This window comes from Phascolarctos cinereus, unplaced genomic scaffold (assembly GCF_003287225.1).
Source record: "Phascolarctos cinereus isolate Bilbo 61053 unplaced genomic scaffold, phaCin_HiC Scaffold_726;HRSCAF=1367, whole genome shotgun sequence".
Lineage (NCBI taxonomy): Eukaryota > Metazoa > Chordata > Mammalia > Diprotodontia > Phascolarctidae > Phascolarctos > Phascolarctos cinereus.
The window spans coordinates 404,206,315-404,230,516 of record NW_027556098.1 but is presented as its reverse complement, the minus strand read 5'-3'; the positions used below and the strand labels follow the sequence as shown (position 1 = coordinate 404,230,516).

Below are 24,202 nucleotides of genomic sequence, written 5' to 3'. Positions count from 1 at the left end.
CCCCTCCCCCTCTGTCTGCCCTGCTCTCCCGTCTCTGTCTCTGCCTCCCCACCGCCATCCCCTTTTCTCCACTACCTACCGTAAATTCTAAACCCCGCCCCCGGAGCCTTTCAGGAGAGTTTTCTGCCTCCTGCTCCCAGTTCAGTGAGCAGAGAATCTCAGGATGTCACTGTGGAAAGGGACCACCATTCCCACCCCCTAGACTTTATAGATAGTGTGGAGTCCGAGGCCAGAAAAGGATTCTGGAGCTAGAAAGTCCCTGAAAGGCCACAGAGTCCAGGCCCCCAGAGGGGAAGTCACCTGTCTGTTCAGTGGTACAGCACAGACTTGAACTCAGGGCCTTGTACTTTCCACTGATGTGCAGCAGGAGTGTTCTGCAGCCAGCTTCTCCGACAGTCGGCCCAGGACTTTGTCCCCTGTGCCGCCCTGCGTCTGTGAGTGGACTCCCAGCATATTTTTGTGGGGGTCTGTTCCCACCCCCCCAATGCATCTGCATTCTGGTCCCAGATCCTAACCCGACCCACTGTTCTAGGTCCCCTCTTTGGAACTGCCTGCAGCAATCTCTCCTGAACTCTAGCTGTTGTTTGGGGCTGGGGTCTCTACTCTGGCCCGTCCCTGCCCTCCAGTACAGCCTCACATTTGTCCCCCCAGTGAATGGGTCCCATCAGCCATGAAAGGCTCCCCCCCCCCCGTAGACTAGGCCTGGGATTCTGGGGGATAGGGGTCGGGGGTCAGCTCTGTAGTTTGGGAGACCTGGGTGCGGGTATCAGCCCTCTGTCAGGGTCCATTGTGTGCTTGGCTTGTCACTTTGCTGGGCCCCAGAAGGGGGCTGAGGAGAACAGACGCTGACCGGAGGGCAGGGAGGGGGCTGGCTTGTCTCCGCTGTTCCTCGCTGCCGACACCTCTGTTCTCTCTCTTGCCAGTGTTTTCTTCCTATGGAAGGATTGAGTCCTGAGCAGCCCTCCTTGGATGACCACTCATCAGCGTGGACCCCAGCCCCGCCCCCCCATCTTCCCTGCACGTGGCAGTGACGTCCATCAGCAGCTAGTCTTGTGCCAAAGCCCCATCCAGAAATGCCTTTGGAGGAGCCTGGGTGCAGGCTTTGCCCCAGCACCGGCAGGCTGAGGCTGTGACCCTCCCTTCCCCCCAGGGCCAGGGCCAGGGTCTGGGCCAGCAAGCATCTCCAGCAGCTACCCAAGCCCTGGCCTCCACCCCGCCACAGCACAGCGCCTGGGGTGGGCGGTGCCAGGCCCTGGCTGGGAGGGAGGGGGGGTTTCCCAGCTTTCCTCCTGCACAAGCCCGAGGGCCCCGGGCTTCTGGAGAGCTGCCACCAAGGAAAGCAGAAAGGGACATCCACAGGCCCCTTGGAAAGGCAGTCACAGTTTCCCCACCCTCTCTCATACTTGTTAAGAAACAAAGTTTTATTATTTTACCAAATGGAGCTTTGGTTACTGGCTTTGTATTTTTCAATAAAGTACGCAGAACACACAGGTGTGGTGCTGGGGGCTCTTTTGAGGGGGGTGGGTAAGGGGCCGGGAGGAGCCTTGAGTGCCCCTACTTGGATGTTCTCAAAGCTGCCCCACGGGCAGGCCAGTGTCACCCGTCTGGGCCCTTCCCCCGCCTAAGAGGAACGTTTTGTTTCTACTTTCTTATCCCAGGGACTAGACTGTCTGTGTTGAGCTCTCCTTGGATTGTCCTGGTATGGGATTCTTGATCATCTGCCTGGTACCAGAGTCTAGCTCAGCTGACTAGGGAGAACGGCCTGGGCGTCGACCTTCCTCCCCTTCAGCCTCCCCTCCAGGGTCAAGCTGAGGCCTTGGCCAGCTTCCACTGTCCTGGCTCAGTCCTTCCACGGCCTCTTCTGGGCAGACCCGTCAGCCCTTCTGAGTTTTCTGAGTAGAAAGCAACAGTGAGGGCCAAGGCCAGCGGGACGAGGTTGGCCGATTTACGTCCCCCACAGGGTGCTGGAGACGTGAGCTCTTGGAGAAAGCGTAAGCAGTGACGGAGAGTGGGGGTGTGGGGCTGGCCCTCTGAATGGGCTCTCCTGTCACTTGGGGCTGGGGGGAGGTCCCTTCCACTGGTGGGCCCCCGCATCCCCAGTGCTCAGCTCAGGGCTCGGTGAGCAGTAGGGCTAAACAAAGCGGTCTCGTCCCGTCCGCTGGCCAGCGTTCCTGGACGTCTAGCAGTTTGAGGGAGAACACAGCCACAAATGAGGCAGAACAGATCAGTTTGGACCTTACTAGCCAACTCGCTTCCACTGGGCTGCCGTTCCAGAAGCGGTGAGGCAAGACTGGTGGAAAACGAACAAAGCCAGATCTCTAGGAACCCCTTAGAGGAGCTGGGGCTCACCCTGCGAGTGGCTCAGGAGGCGGGAGCCTCACTCGCTCTCACTCTCCTGCCTGTCGGCCCTCTCCGTGGTATCAGGATCCGAGCCCCACGAGGACCGGGGCTGGTGTCCAGGTGCCCTCCCAGGGTCACTGACTTCACAATGGCATCCCTGCTCAGAACGTGTCGGTGGCTCTGAAGGGTTGTTATCATCTTCCCCTAGGACTATAACTTTTTTTTTAAAAGGTCAACTTTAAAAGATGCCCATGAAGGGAACTCTCACGGCTTTTTACTGCATCTTCCTAAGCAGGTGTGATCCCAAAAGCGCCCCTGAGCCTTGGTTTTCTCTCATCCCCAGTGCCCAAGAGCTCACTCCTGGCCCTGCCAGGCTGGTGCAGTCAGTGCCCAAGGCCACTATGCTATGGGCGTTCTTGCACAGCGACACTGCTGGGACCCGGGGAGTCACCGCTTAGGAGCCAACTGATGCACCACCCATTTTGTTTCTTAAGAAAAGAGTTTATTGAAAGGATGTGAAAATAGTAATATATGCTTTCAACAATAATAAATTTCCAAAGTATTAACATTATGAAACATTAGGAATCTTCTTGAGAGGCTCAAAGCACACTAAAATCATACCGTGTCCTGTTGCTTTTAGAGTTGGTCAGCACTCAGGAAGGACAAGTCAATCAGAGATACTGAGGACATCTTATGACCCATCGCAACCCCAAACATGTGTACCCGCCGGGAGACTGGGCAGTGGTGGAGGGAAGGCTCTCAAAGCACCAATGCCAGTCTGCCTTTCCTGCTTCCAGCCAGGGCTAGACAACACAGTAAATATTTGGCTTTCTGCAAAGTGAAGTTTTACCACTGTTTCAAACTGTTTGTTTCTAAGAAGACTGCATTCCCAGTCAGCCCTCTTCACAGAGTTTTCTCACAAGCTGAGAAGAGACAGGGCAGCTTGTGGGGAAGAGAACTTTGAAGGAAGCCTTGCATATGCGTGCACTGGATTACACCAAGTCCTTCGGTGCAAAAGATGAAAGTACATATATACATCTTGGCATAGATAATGCATTCTGGAAGCGCGCTCTCAAAGATCACAGCAGAGCACGAACCTGGAGGTCCAGGAAGGACCAGTCCTTGGGTATGTTTTCCTACGGGCTGTGCCTGACTCAAATCTTTACTTAATTAGCCTTCCTGACTGCGAAATCCACACATACCAAAGTAAACGGCTTTTGCTGATTCCTGTTCTTACTGACTGCGTTTCAGTGGAAAAAAAAATACAAAGAAAAAAATCAGAAAGGAAACAGTCATCTCATAAATTAATTCCTCTACGAAACGTTAAGCATGGAGAGAGAAGCTACATTGTACTTACACGTGAAAAATGAGGCGATAAAGCCCTCTTAGCACATTCAGACCCAAGTCTGATGAGTCTGGCTTACTCAAACTATTAATGCACTGCAAACAACTCACAAAAGCTGTAGAAACAGATTATTAATTTACATCCACATACATAATTTCCAGGTCGATTCTACATGGTTTAGTTGACAGCTTGCTTTTTGCAAAGCTCTCCCATCTTGATTGAGGAAGCAGACACAAGGATGAGGGGGCAGGCCGGGTTGGGAGAACCTTGTCCAGCCCCCCCCCCGAGAGCCCCGCCGAGCAGCCGCCGTGGGGAGTGCTGGGGTGCCCTGGCGCCTCTCCCCGCTTCCTGCTGCCAGCTCTGCTGTTCCTTGGGGGCTGGCGGCAGCATGGCCCTGCAGGCCACACACGCCACACAGCTGTGCACGGCTCAGTCGGGCTTTGCGTTAGTACAGATGCTTTCAGCACAGACCCTGTTTCTGAGTCCTCATGAGATATATACAGAAAGAAGCATTTTACAAGCGGAGCAGAATCTGTAAAACCTCTTCGTGTGCTGAAGGCACCATGGTTGCTAGGTGAGGAACGTGGGCAGTGTCTGATCAGCCTCCCAAGGCAACGCTAGCTCGCCCTTCCTGCTGCTTTGGAGGAGGGGGGATGGGGGGACAAGGGAGCTAAGACCTTATCGAGGAGGCCTCAGGCAGCTGGCTGGCCAGAGTGCTGGGGCAAGGGTGGGTCTCAGTCGTGTTTAGGTTCTGGTTGCTTTTTTTTTTTTAAAGTAGAGTGTAAGGTGGGAAGGAAAAGAAAAGAGGCAAGGGACCCACCAGGGCCCCGGGGTGAGCGCCAGCAGTTGCAGCCATGGGCCCAAAGAGAAGTCAAGGCTGCTACTGACTCAGGGCAAGTGGTGGGAAAGAGCCCACCCTGTTCAAGGAACTTCGACAACAAAAACAAATCCCGATCTTTCCAAATGACTACCAAAAATGTCCTTTAATTCTGACCTTTGCAGAAGCATTTCCCCTGACAGTCTTAGGAAAAATAAAGATAAATGAAATGTACAGAGGGGGAAAATGTTTGAGACTCCTCTGCTGAAGGAAGACATCTGGCTGTGACACATTTATTCAAAACATCAAAGAACAGTTTTTTTTTGTTTTATAATCCAAAGGACAGATTAAGTCACACATATCCCCTCTGAATTTTAAATACACTGGTCTATGAAATTTCCATACATGTGGAATTACAAATACGAAGTTATGTAGACTATTGTAATATCATTTTTAACGTCGGTATAGAAAATCACCTTGAATTTGAAACTACAAATGAGCGTGTGTGGATTGTTGATATCATTTAGAAATGCCGACTCATTTTTAATTTTGCTTATTTATAAAACACAAAAGGAAACTGAATTCAAAACATTCAACAAAGTTAATTTGGTTGACAAAAAAAAGATAAATTTTAACCTCTTCCCTTTGGCCAGTGGATAGGAAATAACATGATATCTGGTCATCAGCAGATCAGACAACTGGTATGAGGTACATCACCGTATTCAAAAATATATATATATATATCCTATATATATATTTACAGACACAGACACACACAGATTGGTCGAGTTCTAGGGGTCGAGGGGTTAAGGTAAGAGAAGAACACATTGAAAGGATTTGCACACGGTTCCGCCCAGGAGTTGGGGACCTCGCAGGGCGCTGTCAGCCGCCTAGAACTCCTCTTCCTCCCCAGTGAAGTGGTTCTGCTTTTTCCGGACGTTCCAGTGCAGACACTCTGCCAGGCTCTCAAACCAGTCACTCACAGGGTCCCGGAAACAGATGGAGGGGAGAGGGTAACAAGAGGTAGTGATGCTGATGCTGATACACACACACACACACACACACACACACACAGAGAAAACAAATGTTTGTTATGCTTCAGAGTCTAAGAAAACCAAGCAGGTAACTATTACTGGCACATGCTGACTTAGTGCCAGACTCAAGCTGGCACCTGCAGGCAGGGAGGTCCCTGCCCTCATGCAGCTGACGCTCACTTGCACGCAGGCCAGGCCAGGATGCAGGGTCGGCTGCCCGATGGGGCATCGCAGCTGTTCTCACAACCCTCGAGCCAGTGTGGCCCAGTGTCTGCAGTCCAACGGCCTGCCTGACCTTTAATCCTGCCTCGGCCTCTATGGTCTGTGGTTCTCCACTCAGAACCTCAGTTTCCTTCTCTACCCAATAAGAGGGTGAAACTCAGTGAGTTGACGCACCTGCTCCTGGGGGACAAGCAAGGCTAGAGATGCAGAGATGGCCAAGAGCCAGCCTCATCCTCATGGAGCTCATGGGCTAGGAGTCCCTTTAGAAGAAAGCAGCTCCCTATGCCCTTCTGCTTCGTGGGCTGCGACATTAGTTCATGCCTAATTTATAATGAGTGAACAGAAGCCAGGGGCCCCCAACTGCACAGACAGGCTGCAGTCATGCTGCGTGTGCACAGGCTCTCTGGGGGCCGCTGACCTGCAGCGGGAGGAAGAAGGCACGGCCCAGGGACAGGTCGGAAAATCCAAAACCACCAAAGAGTTCATCTGGCCAGCCCTGACCCCGACTCAAAGCATGGTGGCCTCCACACCTGCTTTTAGGGCTGATGTTTGCCTCCAGAAACCCACATGCAAAGGACGGGGACTGGACAGGACGCCTCCAAGCTCTCAGGGAAGTGCCAATGGTCTTGCAGCAAAATACTCACCTGTCTCCATGGCAGATTTCTTGTCTCTTCCGCCCATCAAATGAAACCCACGCTGTGTTCCTAGCTTCTGGCGACAGTGTGATCTGGAAAAACACCAAGGAGACCCCTGGGAAGCTGATTCTGAACATTTATTATGGGAAGAAGGGACGGCACAAGGCAAGGCCACAGAGAGGATGTGGTGAGGGTGAGAAAGGCCCTGAGCACCCTTTGAGGGTCTGGGCCTGATTCCAGACAGAGAGAGTCGCTGACAATGATGGTGTGAGAGGGCGGCACGATGGAAGCAGAAGTGGTGAGATGATCCTGCCCCTGGCCCTGCCCCTGGCTGGAGGGAGGAGGCCACGCCAGTACTGGAAAAGAAGAGGCATGTCTACATGACACCAGGAAGGGGACAGGAGGGGAAATTCCAAGAACATGAGGTCATGGGGCTAAGTGAGAGGCAGAGCATGTGGCCATCATGTCTGGGGCATCCCAAAAGGACCACAGGGTAGAAGCACTGGCAAGCGGCTGGAATGCGGCCTGCAATAGGGCACCCAGATTCTGTGGGCACAGGCAGTCCGGTAGGCCCCTAATGAAGTGAAGGAGAGAAGGGCAGGTGGGAACACAAGAGGCTCTCAATGTAGCTAAGCTCAGAGGGTCTTGTGGGGGCCGCTGACGGCCTTTACAAGTGCCAGAGTGCTGCGTCTGCCCCCAAAGACTGACCTTGAGCTCCACGCCAGCAGGCACCACGATGGGCCGGAAGGACAGCGAGTGTGGACAGATGGGCGTGATCATGATGGCGGGCACATTGGGATGAATCATGGAGGCTCCTGCAGCAGCGGCGTAGGCTGTGCTCCCAGTTGGCGTGGACACAATCACTCCTGAGGCAAGAAACAAAATGTTTCAAGGACAGTCAGCGGGGCAATGTCCTGTGGGGGGGGAGGTGCCAGGTGGAGGCTTTACCTCCTCTTCACCTGGAAAGGTCAGAGACAGAGAAAGACATGGGACTGAAGAGGACTTTTTAAAAACCAGCCGCCTGGGTGTGTTCCAGCCTCCTGGGTTTCTGTTATTCTGTTATTCCAGTCCTTTTATTGAGGGGATTTGTTCAGTGACGTTTGGATTCAGTCACAGGGCCGCACTTGAGGACCTAGAGGGCCACAGGTGGCCTCAGGTGCCCCACCCCTGCCCTAGGCTCAAGCATCTGAGGTCTACACTCCTGCCTTGCTGGGGGGGGTTCTGAGGGGGTCATATTTTCCATGAGAAAAATTTTGCATCATTCTAAAGTCAATTTAATTCCAGCAGTATTTGCCAGTCTCTGCAACACAGTGTGGCACAGGACCTAGTGGATGGAGGGCTAAGTCTGGAGTGCGTAAGACACAGGTTCCAATCTTCTTTTGATTCAATTCCCCAGGAATAACCCAAGTCAAGGAAAGGCTGCCCCTGCCTGAAGTGGTCACAGGTCCATGGAGGGCCATTCATTCTGCTGTGTAGACACAGTCCGGACACAGATCATGAGGGGCCCCTCCCCCTTAGGCAGAGATTTGGGGCCTTTGGGGCTAGCAGGACTTACCATCCCCCTGGACTGTTGTTATCAGGTGTCCATCTAGATAAACATCAACATTAGAGAGGTATGAGGAGGGACCCCGATCGATCACCACTTCATTTAGAACCTGACAGATAAACACAATATGTGACCCCAGGAGCAACACTGACCAGGAGGCCCCTGTACAGGGGGCCCAGATATCGGCATCAAAGAATCACCAAGTGTCATGGAGGACAAAACCTCCTCGGAGGGGAGGTCAGCTTTGTAGGGAGGAAGTCACAAACTCCTCACAAACACAGCTCTGAGGCATGGCATCCTATGATAGAGACAAGTGTAGCTAAGACTGAGAGCCTGCGTGGGCCTTGGAGATCAGACTCTGGGTTGTCAGGACGCTCACTCCAGGCTTCCTCACCAGTCCCCAGGACAAAACCCCAGCTGGCTGCCATGTTGTGGCGCTCTGGTGGCCTGCTTGGACTCCCTGCGGGCAGGGGTGTTCCTATTTCACCCTGCCCCCTGGAGCCCCCAAAGCAGCTGCTCACGGAGGGAAGGCCGGATGGCGCCTGGACGGACCTGGTAGTACATCATCTGCCTGCCGCTCTCCTTCTCCAGGCTGGGAGGTAGCACTCCGTTCTCATCGATGCCGTTCGGGATCAGGGCTTTCTTTTCCCGGAGCTCCTTGACCACCTTCACCTTGAGCCTGCTTCGGAGAACGATGGCAGCATTTCCTGGGCCAGAGAGGATACGAGCCATCAACAAGAGGAGCGAGCGGGAGGCGTCCCTTACAAACGAGGGCCGGGGCGGGGCACTCTGGGTGCGAGGAGACAGCCTTCCTCTGGAGAAGAGGCAGGAAAGCCCGCTACCCTCTCCCCTCCCCAGCGCAAACCCCAAAGGAAGCCAGGAATGCCACTGGCCTTCACGAAAGCCTGCCCAACCTTACTGACCAGCTCACCTTCTATCACCTGGGTGACTTGGGACTGAAAGTTTTCAAAGTTGAACGGGGTGAGAAAGCCGAGGGATCCTAGGTGGAAGGCCATCACTGGAGGCACACTCCCCTGTCGGTAAATAGGAAGAAGGGTTGTTTGTGCAGATGGGCAGGAGCTTCTCCTCGATTCCAGAACACAGTGAAGGCTATTTATCTAAAGGGGTTTCCAGCATCCACAGCCCATGGGAGGTGAGGGAGCTGCAAACAAGGCTAAGACACCAATTCATCCCAGGCCTCCAACAGTGAGGCTCCAAGGCAACAAGGCGGGGCCCCCACTGGCTGCTCCTACGCATCCATCCTCCTTCTCACAGCTGGAGAACACCTTCCAGCAGGCGCCATCTTGGCCACATCCAGCAATCCTCTCTTCTTCCCCTCTTGTTTCAGGGGAAGAGGGGCCCTGCCTTTGAGGACTGACAGACGCTGGCACCTCTGAGCACATTCAGTTCCTACTGTCTAGGGACTCTTTCCTTTCTGCTTCCATGCTGGCATGCAGGAGAAAGAGGGCCAGGTTCAAATCCTCTCTAACCCCCTCACCATCTGGGTGATGTTGCACTTTCTTGTGCTCCTCAAGTTTGAGCTCTGGTTTCTCCATTTGAGGGGGCTCAGACCAGACCACAAAGCCCTCTGCTTCTCTTTGCTCGCTCCCTCCCTCTCTCTCACACACCCGACACTCCTCTTTCCTTTCAGCTCCAGACTCTTCTGAATTCCTCCCAGCCGATCTATCACTCTATTATTTTTCATCCCCACAGAAGAGCTCTTCCCAACTCTCTTCAAAATCACTCCCTAGAGTTCTCTCTGAAGCACCCCCTCTCCTTTCAAGGACCCCATGCCCCCTTCTCTCCTTCTCCTTGGCCTCTAAATGGGGGCAGCCCCTAAAGCTCAGGCCTCGGCCCTCTGCTCTTCTCTCTTTAATTCAGATTGTCAGCAATCTCATGTACTATGTATGACGAGGACTGCCCAACCCACCATCCTCCTCAGCCTCCTCAGGCCCATGTCTCTGCATTGCATTTTCCTACCCAGGCACATCTGTTCTCAGCCTCCTCAGGCCCATGTCTCTGCGTTGCATTTTCCTACCCAGGCACATCCGTCTGGCGGTGAACTGAGCACCTCTGCCCCCCAGGCTTCCTTATTGCTTCCAGGGGAGCTGTCATCCCCTCCGACAGACTAAAACCTCCACGTCATCTCAGCCTTGTTCTTAATCCTTGTCCCTACATTTGGTCCTTCACAGAATCTTCTTTCCCAAAGTTATTTAAAGCCATCCCTCTATTTCCATCCTTACTGTCTCTTCCTCAGGTCAGGCCCTGACCACCACATACTGGCATTCCTGCAGCGCCCTCTGAACTGGTTTCTGGTCCTCCAGGATTTTCTCTCTCTAATTCCACGTGGATAACACTGAGCCTGAAACTGTCCTGTTCCAAACTCTTCATGTGTCTCCTCCATTGCCCACAAGACAGTCTACATTCCCTTGCCTGGCATTTGAAGCAACCCCCCCCCATGCCCCATCTCTATTACCTGGTGCCCTGGAGACACTCTCTGCTACAGGCAGGACAGCAGCCCCCCAGTCACTCTCAACAATGTGTGCTGCCATGCCTCTGCTTCCCCCAAAACACTGGCATGGAATAATTCTCATTAAAAATTAATATTTCTAAACTTGTTTTGCCTAAAAAACTGTAATATCAACCAAATTTTCCAAGATGTAAAGTACAAGACGGCAAAAAGTGAAAAGAGATTCCGAAGACCTTAAGAAGCATCTACATGAAGCATACATAACGTTCCCTTTTGTGCCTCCCCAAGTTTACCTGGAAAAGGGAAGAAGCGTAAAGCAAGGTCCCGTCTCCTCCCAGGCAGATGATGAAGTCTATCTGATCTGAGATGTCATCGTAATCTGGGAAGCACCAAGAGACACCCGCTTAGGAAGACCAGCTTTCTGGCTCAGATCGCAGGACGCGCAACGGTGAGCGAGCCGTGGGAAGTGCGGCACCGGGGACCTTCAACATCGCCTCAGCCCAGCCCTCAAAGGTGACAGCAATGCCCAGGAATGTCGAGGCCACCCACCCAGGGCCAAGCTGAGAAATGACTTCAAGGCTTCTGGCCCCAGACCCAAACCCTTCCCCATCACGCCACACAGCCTGAGCTACTGCCAACCACGCTCTCTGATAGGGACGACTGTGGAAGGTCAATGAAACCCTCACAATTTTGTGGGATTACCTTCCCTGAAGGTGCAGAACTTCTTCTTCACGGTTCCAAAATGTTCATCGTTCACTATAGCAGGGTCTTCTAAAACTTTTTTTTCCACATAAACGATCATGTTGTTTTCCTAAAGCCAAACAACACGCACAGATCACTTCAGAAACATACCAACGCCCCATCAATCAGGCTCATTACGGAGGTACTTGATTTTACACGGCTCAACAATACTAAGGCCAGAGGAAAAAACATCCCATTCATCAATACCTCGTTGCCCAGAAATAAATAAGTTACTGCTCACTGCAAATCTCTGGTCATGACTGTGTGAGAAGTCTCACAATGCAATGGGATAGTGGGGACAGACTTATGAAGATGCCCACTTGACACTCACCCTCACACTTACACATAGAGATGAACATGAAATTTCTATTTTTAGCTTACAGAGCGATAAAATTGCTTTGGAAACTCCAACTTGTATACATGCTAAACCTTTATGATGGCCACAAGTATGATTTCTTCTTTGGCTTTTCTCTTCCCAAGCAGGTTGGGACAGTCATTTACTCTAGTCTGTGGGTGACAGCTCCCGACCAGCAGACATACCTCCATAAGATATACACAGAGAGCTTTAAAAGGCTGCAGGAGGCTGGCATCTCGTATCTTTTTTATTACAAGGACACTCTTTGGAGATTTGTTCCATGTCAATCGCTGGCTTGCTGGATCCTGAATGTGCCTGCGTGGGAAAAAGAAATCCAACAGTTCATGTGGGGGAAGACAAAGCTTGAAAAAGGACAAATTCACTAAACAAGCAGGAAGAGGAGGATTCTGTGCCTTGGCTTCACTGCTACATTGGCAGTTTAACCAAGACCCCACCTACATCACACCACCTGTACCTGCCTGTACCTGCTTTTTAAATGTCCGTAGTTATAGGGTTAATAGTTAAATGAAATCCAAGACGATAACCTTCTTTAAAACGTCCCCCAGCTCTTGTCCTTACCTCCTGTCCTTTGCCAACAATTCTCTTAGAACTCAGCTCAAAAATCTATCCTCCTCCCTGCCCAACCCCTGAAGGATTCCCTGATTTAACCAAGAAAAAGCTGGCCAGCATCCATAGTCCACTGTCTAAACCGATAAAACTGACTTTCACTTTCCTGGACACGTTCATAAGAGCTCTCATTTACAGACAGAGTCTGCTGTAGACCAAGAGAATTCATTGATGATTCTCTCAGTCTGTGGCTATGCTAATGCTAGAGTCCAAGATCTACACTCCTCTATTAGATGGCAGACTCTCGGAGGGCTGGGATTTTTCCTCACGTGCACAATGAGGGGACTGGACTAGATAGATGCCCCCCGCTATCCCTCGGGGCTCTGAATCACCAGAGGACCCAACGCGTACAACAGGTGGTCCAGTTTTGTCCACTGAACGAAAGCTCAGTGGCTGGAACTGCTGTGCAGAAAAAGGACACGTTCCCAAACCTGATCTGTCCCCATGAGCTCTGCAGCCCAAATCTAACAGCCATTGTTTTAATTTCACCTCGGTGTGTCCAGCTCATATTCTAATCACCTTGTCGGCTCTTTGAGGATAAGACCCCAGCTACCAGCGCTACATGAACAGCATATCCCTTGGCCTCCCAATTACTGCTGGCTAAAGATGACTTTAAGAGGATTTAAACTATGGACTTCCACCTCCTATTTCTCCAGCGCTAATAATAAGCAGTAAAAACTGAAATTCAGGGCACAGTGGCTAGAGCACCAGCCCTGGAGTCAGGAGGACCTGAGTTCAAATTCGGCCTTAGACAACTGACACTTCCTAGCTGTGTAACAATGGGCAAGTCACTTAACCCCACTGCCTAGCAAAACAAACAAAAATGCTCAAATTTATTTTCTTTCCTCAGAGGACAAGCAGTAGGAGGGAAGAGGCATGAATAACCACCACAGAGAAGAGAACCAACTCAAAGCCAATTTCTGTGGAACAATACAGAGGACAGAGTGAGCAAGCTCCCAGGTGACTAATTTCTCTAGTTAGCTGAAGGATCATAAGTACAGGAGCATAACAACAACAATAAAAAGTGCCTAAGAAACACCAAGAGAGATCCCACTGGCTTTAGTGTTATACAGGACAACTGTAAGTACAGGGGCACGCCCTGTTCTGCCTTGGAGGAAGCCCAATTCAGACTCTTCCGACTGTCTCATTAAAGACAAAACTCTGATTTATCAACCTGACAACAGTCATTCTGGCTATTCTAGCAGCACTGATGGAGGGCTCAGATTACATAACACTGACGGTTTCCACAGATTTGCTTGACATTATAACCCAATACTATAAATTACATCTCACCATGTAACTACCAGGATGCAAATGTGTACATCTGTCAAAAGACGGAAGAGATCGTGGAGGCTCACCACCCCTACAACTTTGTATCTATGCTTAGTGCTATTACGCCACAGAAAGGCCATCACCGCTGTGTCCCTGTAAGTACAATGTACCTACAATGTCTGCTCTTATGGGAGAAGGGAAGGTCACTGCCTACAAATGCTGACTCACTCCCAGTTCCAACTTCCATCAGTCTTCAGGCCACTGAGGACAGTGGGCCTCTGGGCACTCACAAGTGAGTCCTGAAGCTTTACAAGTGAGAAAAATCTCCTACTCTTATCCTTATCAATTCTAGCAAAACCTGCAAGCTGACAGAGTACACACTTATTGGCAAACGCCATGCAGTCCTATGTAACAGCCCTTCTATGTGGTGAAGGCATGCCATCAGGGCCTCGAAGAGACTCCTGCTTCTAAGTTTCCCTTTCTCAACTCCCTTCAACTGTGTTTAAAAACACAAAATACAAAACACACTGTACAAAATGTCTGATAAATGTTATCTGAATCAAGACTCCATCAAGTGAGAGCTGAGACATGCTCTGACAGTCTTCAGAAATGACTGATCTTCCAAACTGTAACTATTCCTCACTGATGAAGAGGGTGAAAAAGACAGAACAAGAGTTTCTACCTTTGCTATCAATGTTTACCCAGATGCCCAGAGCACCCATTCTTTTCGCAGTACTCACCATTTCCAGGTATTTTTGTTAATCGAGACGTCATTCATCACATTCTTTATGATCTTCATGGCTTTCTTCCAAAATCACAAATAATTCTTGAAATGTTTCTTGTTTATTTTAAACTAGGCTGCTGCCATTGTCAAAAGAATCGTGTTTCTCTTGGCAGGCTAAGAAAGGTTTACAACAAGCTAACAAAACTGAAAACACCCAAACTCTCCCAGCTATGCATTGAACTAACATTAACTTAACCTCCAAATACTAAAATTGTAGTTCCAAAGCACAATACTAAGTCATCTTTTGTAGATTTTTAAAATACTAAGCCAAAAAAGCCACCTCAAATTAAAATTCCCTAAAACCAGTATCCCTCATGTTATGTTACTCATAATATAATCCTTTCTCCTAATGACCCACCCCAAAGAAAGTCTTTCAGATCGCTTCTAATCAGCACCATGGAAAAAATCATGGGATTTTTAGCTCTTAAATAAGCTAGCCATAAGAGACTAATCTACTCCTGTTTCTTATTAACCTACCAACACCACCAAAAAAGCCAAAGCAAACCCTGTTGGCGCTAGCAAACCTTATCTTAGTCTCTGAACAACCACCTAAAACTGCTCTCCTTCACAGGTGTCTGCAGGCTCTGGGCTCCAGCTCTTTGGCACACTCAGCCTCAGCAGCACTGAGCGTCCCCTGCCCTGCCCACCTTCTACACACTCAGTCTAGTGTGAAAGCCAGTGGATTCTCTCACAGATCTAGCTCAGCCCCATGGGAGGGGTTCTTACCACAATCAGGCGGAGTCTGATGGGAGCACAGCCCTCCTCTTAGCCAACAGGCTCAAAACAGTGTAAGCAAGGCCAAAGTGATTTAAGGGAGAACTCCTCAGGACTGATTTCCTTAGGAATTCAACATAGGATTTCTCATTACAGTAGTATTTACATATTTAAATTGTCAGGATATTTCAGACAGCTGATTATTAAGGTGTTAAGAAGCAATGTATTGAAATGAGAAAAGCAAAACCAGATTTGTTTCATTGTGCTAGAAGTGAAAAGTTATCCCCACTGTGGGGGCCTGTGGGCATACTGGGAACACACCTGGGCAGGTGTAGCTGTTCAGGGCTCTCACACACCCTTTATTAGCAATGTCTTCAGGCAAATGACACAGGCCTGCAGTGGGAAGGAGAGGAAGTAAACCCATGAAGGGCAAAGATGACAGACAGCTGGAGGACATTTGCATGGGAAGGGCAGGGAAAAGGCCCAGTCATTCTTTCCAATAGGCCCTAGGAGGGCAAACTTGCAAAGCGGCACCTTATTCCACAGCAACCTGGCTGGCCATGACCACTTCAGACTACAAAGGACCTCAAAGCCCACACTCTTCAGCCCCTCAAGATCTGTGTTTCTAATGTACCTTCCCCACTCAGCGTTTCTGACAAAACGCAGGAATGAGTCGGTCTTTTCTAGCAATCTTTCACATCCAAGCTCTTGTGTGTTTACAGAGAAGCTCACGTCTACCTCGTGGGGATAATCTTTCTCTCAGGCACAACGGATCAGCAGCAAACCCAACGAGCGAGCTGAAACAAATCCGAGCGTTTATTCCACCAATGTGTGCTTGCCACTTGCCATGTGAAAGCTTCTGTTCCAGGTATTGCTCAACACACACGGTGAAGAAGGGTAAAGGCCATTTCCACAGGAGATGGGGAAGAAGGGTTAGTTAAAAATTAATCCTGGGGATGATAAAAGTACCAGTGTCAATCAGTCTCCTTACATTGAAGGGAAAAAAATGAAATGAAAAGAGTCATTGCTGTTCAGTCACAGCTGACTTTTCCTGATCCCACTTGGGATTTTCTTGGCAGAGATACTGAAGTGGTTTGCCATTTCTTTTTCATTTTGCAGATGAGGAAACTGAGGCCAACAGGGGGAAGTGACTTGCCCAAAGTCACCCAGCTAGTGAATGTCTGAGGCTGGATTTGAACTCAGGTTCTCCTGACTCCATGACCAGCACTCTATCCATTGAACCACCCAGCTGCCCTTGAAAGAGCAATTATTTTTTGATTGGGACATGTCAGGAAACATCACAACTTCTCATACAGTTACACTCTCCTCAGTTCTCTGATACCCTCCTTTAAATGAGGAAGTACTCCCACTCTTCTCAGAAAGTTACAAAAGCAACAACAACGTTGCAGAATATCTTATCTTCCAAAGATGAGGAGGAAGGAGGTTTAAAAAAAGAACTATTAATAACTTAAAAAATTTTTTTTACATATACACTGAATATGGGAATACTCACATGAAATCCAACATTTATTTCCTACCCTGCCTCCATCCATTTTTCCTGAAACCTAAGAAATAGAATTAGAGACTTGGGGATTATCTAGCCAGCTTAATACCCATGAAAGAGGTTGCACTTGGTATCTGGAGTGTGTCTACCTCCACATAAAGGGATGCTACTGACTGTATCACGTTAATCCTCACCAAGAACACCTGTTTTTTCTCTCCTAATTAATACATGCCCATTTAAAGCCACTCCACACACTAGACCAAAGATCAAAATCTAGTTCACTTGCTCCTAAACAAATGTCCCAAAGGGAAGATCCTGGAATCAGACTTCTAGGTGACATGGCAGCAGTTAAACCATGTTAAGACATCCTCCCAATGGGCACTAACAGATAGCCTGTATCAGATTGCTCCCCATCTTGGGGAGGGAGGTAGGGAGGGAGGGGGAGAAAAATTTAAAACTCAAAAGCCTGTGGAAGTGATTGTTGATAATTCAAAATAAATTGATTTAAAAAAAAAAAGGTACACACCTGATTTAAGGTGTTTCAGAGTTTCCCTAAGTGTCTTTGGTTACAGAGAGAACTCAATGACCATCAATTTATTGATAACTGGCTAGCCTAATTAATAAAATGATTACTAATTACTTGTTAAAAAAAACCCCCAAACACAACAGATACAGGGTAGGCCCCCCCCCATCGCTGCCTCATGAGATGCCTCAAACACCAATCTCTACACAACTCATACATCTATCTCTGCTCCCCATTTGTCCTTCCGGGGCTATTTCCCACTCCTTCTGGCTCTCTCTCAGCAGGGTTTGGGTAAAGAGGCTCTATTGGGCTGCCTAGCCTCCTTCCTGCCTCCTCTGGCTGCCCTGACCCTGCTCTCTCCATGGTCCACCTCCCACTTGTGTGACCATTCCTTCTCCCTCCTGATTCCTTCTTCTCCTGAACCTGGGGAGCTATCCCACAAAGCCTTGGCCTCTTCTCACCTTTCTCTATACCCTAAGTCTTCAATGATCAGCTGCATGCAAATGACTCCCAAATCCACAGCCCCAGGTCCATATTTCTAAATGCCTACTGGACACCATCCTACAGATGACAGATCCCCACCTGAACGCATCATCTTTCCTCTAAAACCCACTGGCCTCTCCTTATCTCCTCTGCTAATGGTACCACAAGTCTTCTAGCCAGCCAGGCCAAACCCTTGGACTCCTCCTTGCCAGACCCCTCTTCCTCATTTTCTATGTTCAATCAGTCAACAAGTCCTGTCAAAGCTGTCACCACCACGTCTCAGTGTATACTCCTCCCTCTTCCTTTCCACTGTCACCACTCTCCTTCAGTCCGGAACAGCTCACCTGGAACACCTTAATGGACTCTGTCTCTAGGCCCCTTTCCTCTTGACAGTCTTGCCAAAATATAGGTCTGATCCCCTCAACTCCTTTTCTCAAAACCTCATTATCTTTTACAACCAGTGTCTCTGATAAGGGCCTCATTTCTAAAATATATGGAGAACTGAGTCAAATTTATAAGAATAGAAGTCATTCCCCAATTGACAAATGGTCAAAGAATATGCACAGGCAGTTTTCAGAGGAATAAATTAAAGCCATTTATAGTCACATGAAAAAATGCTCTAAATCACTATTGATTAGAGAAATGCAAATCAAAACAACTCTGAGCTACCACATCACACCCGTCAGATTGGCTAACATGACAAAACAGGACAAAGATAAATGTTGGAGAAGGTGTGGGAAAGTTGGAACACTAATACATTGTTGGTGGAATTGTGAACTGATCCAACCATTCTGGAGAGCAATTTGAAACTATGCTCAAACAGCTATAAAATTGTGTATACCCTTTGATCCAGCAATAGCACTTCCAGGTCTGCAACCTAAAGAGATCCTAAAAATGGGGAAAGGACCCACAGATACACAAAAATTTTTACAGCAGCTCTTTTTGTGATGGCAAAGAATTGGAAATTGTGGGGATGCCCATCAACTAGGCAATGGCTGAACAAGTTGTGGTACATGAATGTCATGGAATACTATTGTGCTATAAGAAATGATGAGCAGGCTGACTTCAGAAAAACCTGGGAAGACTTGTGTGGTCTGATGCTGAGTGAAGTGAGCAGAACCAGGAGAACACTGTACACAATAACAGCCACGTTGTGCGATGACTGACTGATGGACTTGACTCTTCTCAGCAATGCAAGGATCTAAGACAACTCCAAAAGACTCATGATGGAAAATGCTCCACATCCAGAGAAAGAACTCGGGAGTCTGACTGCAGATGAAAGCACATTATTTGCTCTCCTTTTCTTTTGTTGTTTTGTTTTATTGCTTGATTCTCATGGTTCTTCCCATTAGTTCTAATTGTTCTTTATATCACGACTGATGGGAAAATATGCTTACTATGGATATATAAGTAGAGCCTACATCAGATTGTACGCCATCTTGGGGGAGGAGAGGGGGAGAAAATTTAAAACTCACACTCTTATGAAGTGAATGCTGAAAACTAAAAATAAATAGATAATTTATTTTAAAAAAAACCTCATCATCTACCAAATAAAATAGGAATACGTTAGTTTGGCATTCAGGGCCTTCACTGGTCTGATTCTAACCTACTTTCTTTGGCTCCAGGCAAACTGGACTATTCTCCCATTAGGTTGAATAAGGTAGCCTCCACATGCCTGCTATGATCTCCCCTAGCTCCTCTATTGCCAGTTATAGGAATCTGAAGCCTCATTAGATTCCTGCCCTCCCTCTCCAGCTAGAACAGATTTCTCTCAGAAGTCCATCTGATGAGACCTTTGCATTTCATCTTCTAAGTTCCCTGTGAACACCTCAATCCCCTAATGGGGTATAATTTCCTTAAGGACAAAGACTGAGTTACTTTTCCTATTTTTGTACCTAACACATAGCCTTTTGCACACTGGTAACTTTAATTGAATACATATTAAATTTTCAACATGAAAAAGCTAAACCCTAAATATTTGTTGTCAAGCAAAAAGAAAAGTCAACTTACATGATGGTCTTGGGGTTCTGCAGCATACAAGCCTTTGGTCCAAAAGTGGTCACTGGGCACGGCCCATGCAAAGAACGGGTCCTCCTTTTGGAGGAAAAGGGAGAAAAGCCAACATTTCTGATTAGTACCTTAATATAAAGATTTGAAGAAACAGCTATTTGGGGAAAAAAAGAAGAAATTATGCTAACTTTAAAAAGATGCAAAAAGAGACTAAAATCCCCATCCTCTGAAGAGACCCGCCCCACCGCAATAGTCACAGACAACAAAATATTCATAGCAGCATTTTTTGTGGTAGAAAAGAACTGGAAACTAAGCAGCTGCACTTCTAATGGACGATTTCTCAGCAAACTGTGGCACATGAAAAGTGACGGCACATCACTGTGCTGGAAGAGCAGAAAGCATGGGAAGATTTCTACGGCAGCTGATGCAAAATGAAATAAGCAGGGCCAGCAAAACACATGCAACAAAACAACATCGATGTGAACACAGAAGGACCAAAAAGCGGCCTGAAAGCTGCAAGAAGACCCTCTCCCTCACTCCTCCTCAGAGAGGAGGGACCAGCGACGTGCAATATGGTATAAGTGACTTTTCGGATATGTTGGCTTTGCAGAAGTTTTATTCTTTATGGTAAAGGTAGGAGAGGGATACAGCAGGAAATGTAGGTGATGTCAAAACAAAATATCAATAAAAATTATTTTTGAAAATTCAAAATTCAATCTGAACTACAGCACACTGTCCACGGAGAAAGGGATCACACAGCGCCCCATGTCCTCAATAGAAGCAGGCCTAGGTTTGAGCCTTGTGCTGTTATTCCCAGGGGCCAATGTACTGCCATCCTGAAAAAGTCACTACAAGAGCTTGCGATGTCCCCGCAAACCAAGTCTGTGTCTACCTCTAGAGAACACCCACCAGACCTGCAGCAGAGACTCTGCATTTTATAACTCAAAAAGGAAGGTGGGCAGAAAGGTCCAACTCTGAGCCAAGGAAGCAGCTCTGACCACATTAGGCTTCTGCTAACTCAAGAGCAAGCACTGACCTATGGTGGTGACCTCTGCCTGGAAGACGATTTGCTAACTGCAGCGTTAGGGAATCCATGACACAAAGCCTTCTCTTCTCTTGGCCTACCCTTTGGCTGGTCCCCAGATGAGCTAAGGATGTCACTGAAACTCTAGGAGTCCTTCCTGATGAGAAGTGCTACTCACCTCTTGAAAAAGAAGTAATAGGGGCAGCTAGGTGGCACAGTGGATCAAGCACCGGCCCTTGAGTCAAGAGGACCTGAGTTCAAATCTGGTCTCAGACCAGACACTTGACACTTACTAGCTGTGTGACCCTGGGCAAGCCATTTAACCCCAATTGCCTCGCCAGAAAAAAAAAAAGAGAGGGAAGTAATAGTCTCAAACATATCAGGGTGAGGTAGAGAGAGAATACATACTTTGATTAATTGGAAAAATAAAATATTCTAGGAATTCAGCTATTTAGCAAATTAAAGATTCACATCTTTCCCTCAACATACTTGGGATAAGAGCACAGCAGCGTTCTTTACCATCAATTTTACTACTGTTCTCACTAGGAAATAGCATTTTTAGAATAAGGTAATTGGGGCACTTATGAATTCCTGAAAAAATCTAATGATTATCCTTTTATACACTAAAATACTATCACAAAATAAACAGAAGAATATAAAGCATAATTATAGAAGGATGCCAATATACTGAATATTCTGGCCAAGGAAAAAAATCTTATTATTCTTTTCTGAGTACAATTCTTTACCAGGTAGCTCTGTGAAAGCGTCTAAATTTACTGCTACATTTCTTTAGGTTTTATTTTATCATTTTCTAAAGAAAAAAAAATTAAACTTTTAATCTGAAAAATGTGACCAACTCCCCACCCTGAAGTCACATCTACTTACTCACCAAGGGAGAAAGAACTATATTTATGCTAAGAAATCACCTAACTACTGCTAAAAGCGTCACCTCTAGCTGGTATTTATCAGGCACCTTCCAAATTAAGGTCTACATTTTTGTATATCAACATTATATGTGAAAATAAGGAGAATAATAATAATAGCTCAACGTTACAAAGCACTGTGAAACATGCAAGCATTTGACTCTCTAACATACATATATATATATAAAATTTTTCCCCCAAGAAAATATCTGTGTGTGTGTGCGCGCGTGTGTGCACGTACGTGCGTGTGTTTGTGTGTGTGTATATATGCATGTGTGAAAAATACTGTATCCTAACTCCAATACTTGTCCAGTGTGATCCTGGACAAGTCATTTACTCACCTCAGTGTCAGTTTCATTAACTATAAAATAGGAATAATACTACCTACCTGTAAGCAGGTACAAGAAAAGTTCTCTGTAAACCTTCAAGTCTTATGTAAATATGTCAACATAGCTGGATCCTAATTGGTGAGAAGAACGAGTCCCCTCCAGTGGTCATATTATTCAAATTCACACTGTACATCACCATTGGGCTGGAGCCAATTACACTCTAATGAAGTGGATTCATTATTCACACTAACCAAGACTTAGCTGTGCCAATATACACTTATGTGTATACACTTATGTATATCTTAGACACGTGAAACAGACAATGAGTTGGGCCTAGAATTGAACAGGAAGATAAGTTCTTTCAACGACCCCAGGCTTCTTCCTGAAACAAAGGCTTATTTCTATAACACTAATATTCATACTGCGGACAGCCACGTGTCCTCCTGCTGTCTGCGGCACTTCGGGAATGCAGAATGAAACGTTGGGTGGATCGTCCATGACAAATGCATGGAAAGACATGGAGGACACTCCACAATGAGCAGGTGGCAATCTATGTCCCTGGAGAGAGCATCAGACCCGTGAGACCATGACCCTCAAGTAGCAGCTGGCCAGCAGAGCTTAAGTGACTTTCTAAAGATTCCCTTGCAGTTGGTGACAGAACAGGGTCTGGAGCTTGGTGGCCAGGCTTTCTGGACAAACATACACACTCTCACCTCGTTTTGTGCAATCTGCCCTGACCATCACACCTAAGCCTTCTGTCACCCCTAGCCAGCCCCAGAGAGCTCAGCAGCTCCAATGTCAAACACTTTCCGTTGTAGTTCTAATTGAAATTAGAGTTCCATTGATTCGTGCAAGGACCACTGGGGGACAGAGTTCAGCTTTAAAATTTCTGGGGTTATAGTTAGTAAAGAAAAGTTGTCATGTCATGTTTTAAACGAAATGATCTTCAAATTTCCCATAACATTTTAGAAGCATTTAATTGAAGAGAACTTTCAATACAGAATAAATGGACAGACATTATGTTAAAGTTACTTCGGTTTTGTGTGATACTAAAATTTAATTTCTATAGTCAAATGCCAATTATCCACATTAATGGAAGGGACAGTGGTATGGGTGACACAAATAAGGAATAATCCAAGTGACATTTTCCAAAGGGGAAGCAATTTCTTATAGCAAATTAGCCTAAATATTTTTCTTAAGTCCATATTAAAATTAATCTGCATTATAGCGGGGGATCGCTTAAGGCTGTGCAATAGCAGGGAAGAGGTAGTCCCCAATGAAGATATTAATGTATAGAGTTTACCAAGTCAGGATCATCAGACACCACGTGTGGGAACACGAGCACAAACTGACATATGTGTGACCTTCCCATATGAGGCAACTTGACATTGATACTAATCAGGTACCGCAGGGAGCCCAATGCCACTGTTTACTGACGATCCAGAGAGTGGACTGCAATGTCCCATGGGACAGGACCTCTGTGAGATGCAAGCACTCATACTGAATGGCCCTGAGAGGTGGGTTCCCTTCCCTAAGTCCCTTTAACAGTGCAAACACTATGGGATGCCCATGCCTGCATGTGTCACATTGAGCCAATTCTCTGAGAAAGTCCAAACTCACCCATTTTTCCTGGTCCCACCAGCCAGACAACGCCAATCACCTAGACAGAAGATGAGGAGCCGGCCCTCTTCATGGATAGGTACTTTACCTGAATTCTTTTGTGCTCCCCAGGGCAGGTGAGGCAGATAAACTCCGAGACTTGGCTCGACCCCGGATGGGATTCCCATAGCTCCAGTCCTCATCTCCGTGACATGCTGAACAGCGGTAAGAGGCTGAATCTGGATTCAACTCTTTGCTCAGACTGATTTTTTCTTGTTCCATCTCCACAGTGGATAAAAGGGAACTTCCGTCAGGAAGACACTGACGCCTTAAAGCGAAATTAAATGATAAATTCCATGGACTTATGATTCAGGTTCAATTAATCAGTTAACTTAGCTTATCACAATATACCTGTCTTTGATTATCTTTGCTTCTTCTGATCTACATACCCGTTTGAACGACACAACTTCAATGACAGCTTCGAGTTCAGCCAAAATCCAACAAAATAGATAGACTTTCTTTTCTCCTCTGCCTTTCTTTAACTACTCCTATATCATCAGCTCAATGCAAACTTCCTTTGGAACTCTTAAACCAGATTACAGATAGTTCAGAGGCATGTCAGGGCTCCGTAATGAAGGCATGGGCTACAGTGGAATGTTTTCACTGAGGTAAGGGGTGCTACAAATCTAGTTATTGATCATTTTCATAAATTAAGAACTCCTTACTGCTTATAAGAACACACACATTCAGATAGACTAAGAATGAATATTCTAGAAGGGATGGCTATTCTGATTTAGATCATGTAGATGACTTCAGGTCAAAACAAAATCCAAACCCCCAACCTCATCATGGTGTGGAGGTGACCCTGGGTTTATGAAGGTCATGCCACGGGGAGACAGCTTCTG

General features: G+C 47.4%; 2 protein-coding genes across 9 annotated transcripts in view; one reads left to right on the top strand and one right to left on the bottom strand.

The window, feature by feature from the left end:
• Positions 1–1,488, top strand: part of LOC110200628 (uncharacterized) — a 38,649-nt gene extending 37,161 nt beyond the window's left edge. For both annotated transcript variants that reach the window (XM_078145767.1, XM_020976022.2), the window contains exon 9: positions 924–1,488. In XM_078145767.1, the coding sequence (XP_078001893.1) occupies positions 924–955 (32 nt within the window). In that variant the 3' untranslated portion in view covers positions 956–1,488. The remainder of the gene's footprint in view (positions 1–923) is intronic.
• A 3,161-nt stretch (positions 1,489–4,649) lies between these two features.
• NADK (NAD kinase) overlaps positions 4,650–24,202 on the bottom strand; it is a 60,079-nt gene continuing 40,526 nt past the window's right edge. For 5 of the 7 annotated variants that reach the window (XM_020975987.2, XM_078145765.1, XM_078145761.1 and 2 more), the window contains exons 2-12: positions 23,407–23,625; positions 19,423–19,506; positions 11,691–11,820; positions 11,112–11,220; positions 10,703–10,788; positions 8,871–8,973; positions 8,492–8,646; positions 7,949–8,048; positions 7,102–7,259; positions 6,403–6,485; positions 4,650–5,540 (exon numbers count right to left, since the gene is read on the bottom strand). In XM_020975987.2, coding sequence (XP_020831646.1) covers positions 5,393–5,540; positions 6,403–6,485; positions 7,102–7,259; positions 7,949–8,048; positions 8,492–8,646; positions 8,871–8,973; positions 10,703–10,788; positions 11,112–11,220; positions 11,691–11,820; positions 19,423–19,506; positions 23,407–23,625 — 1,375 coding nt within the window. In that variant the 3' untranslated portion in view covers positions 4,650–5,392. Of the gene's footprint in view, positions 5,541–6,402; positions 6,486–6,512; positions 6,750–7,101; positions 7,260–7,948; positions 8,049–8,491; positions 8,647–8,870; positions 8,974–10,702; positions 10,789–11,111; positions 11,221–11,690; positions 11,821–14,144; positions 14,879–19,422; positions 19,507–23,406; positions 23,626–24,202 lie in introns of those variants that run through there. The other 2 variants (XM_078145766.1, XM_078145763.1) reach the window with 2 other exon arrangements.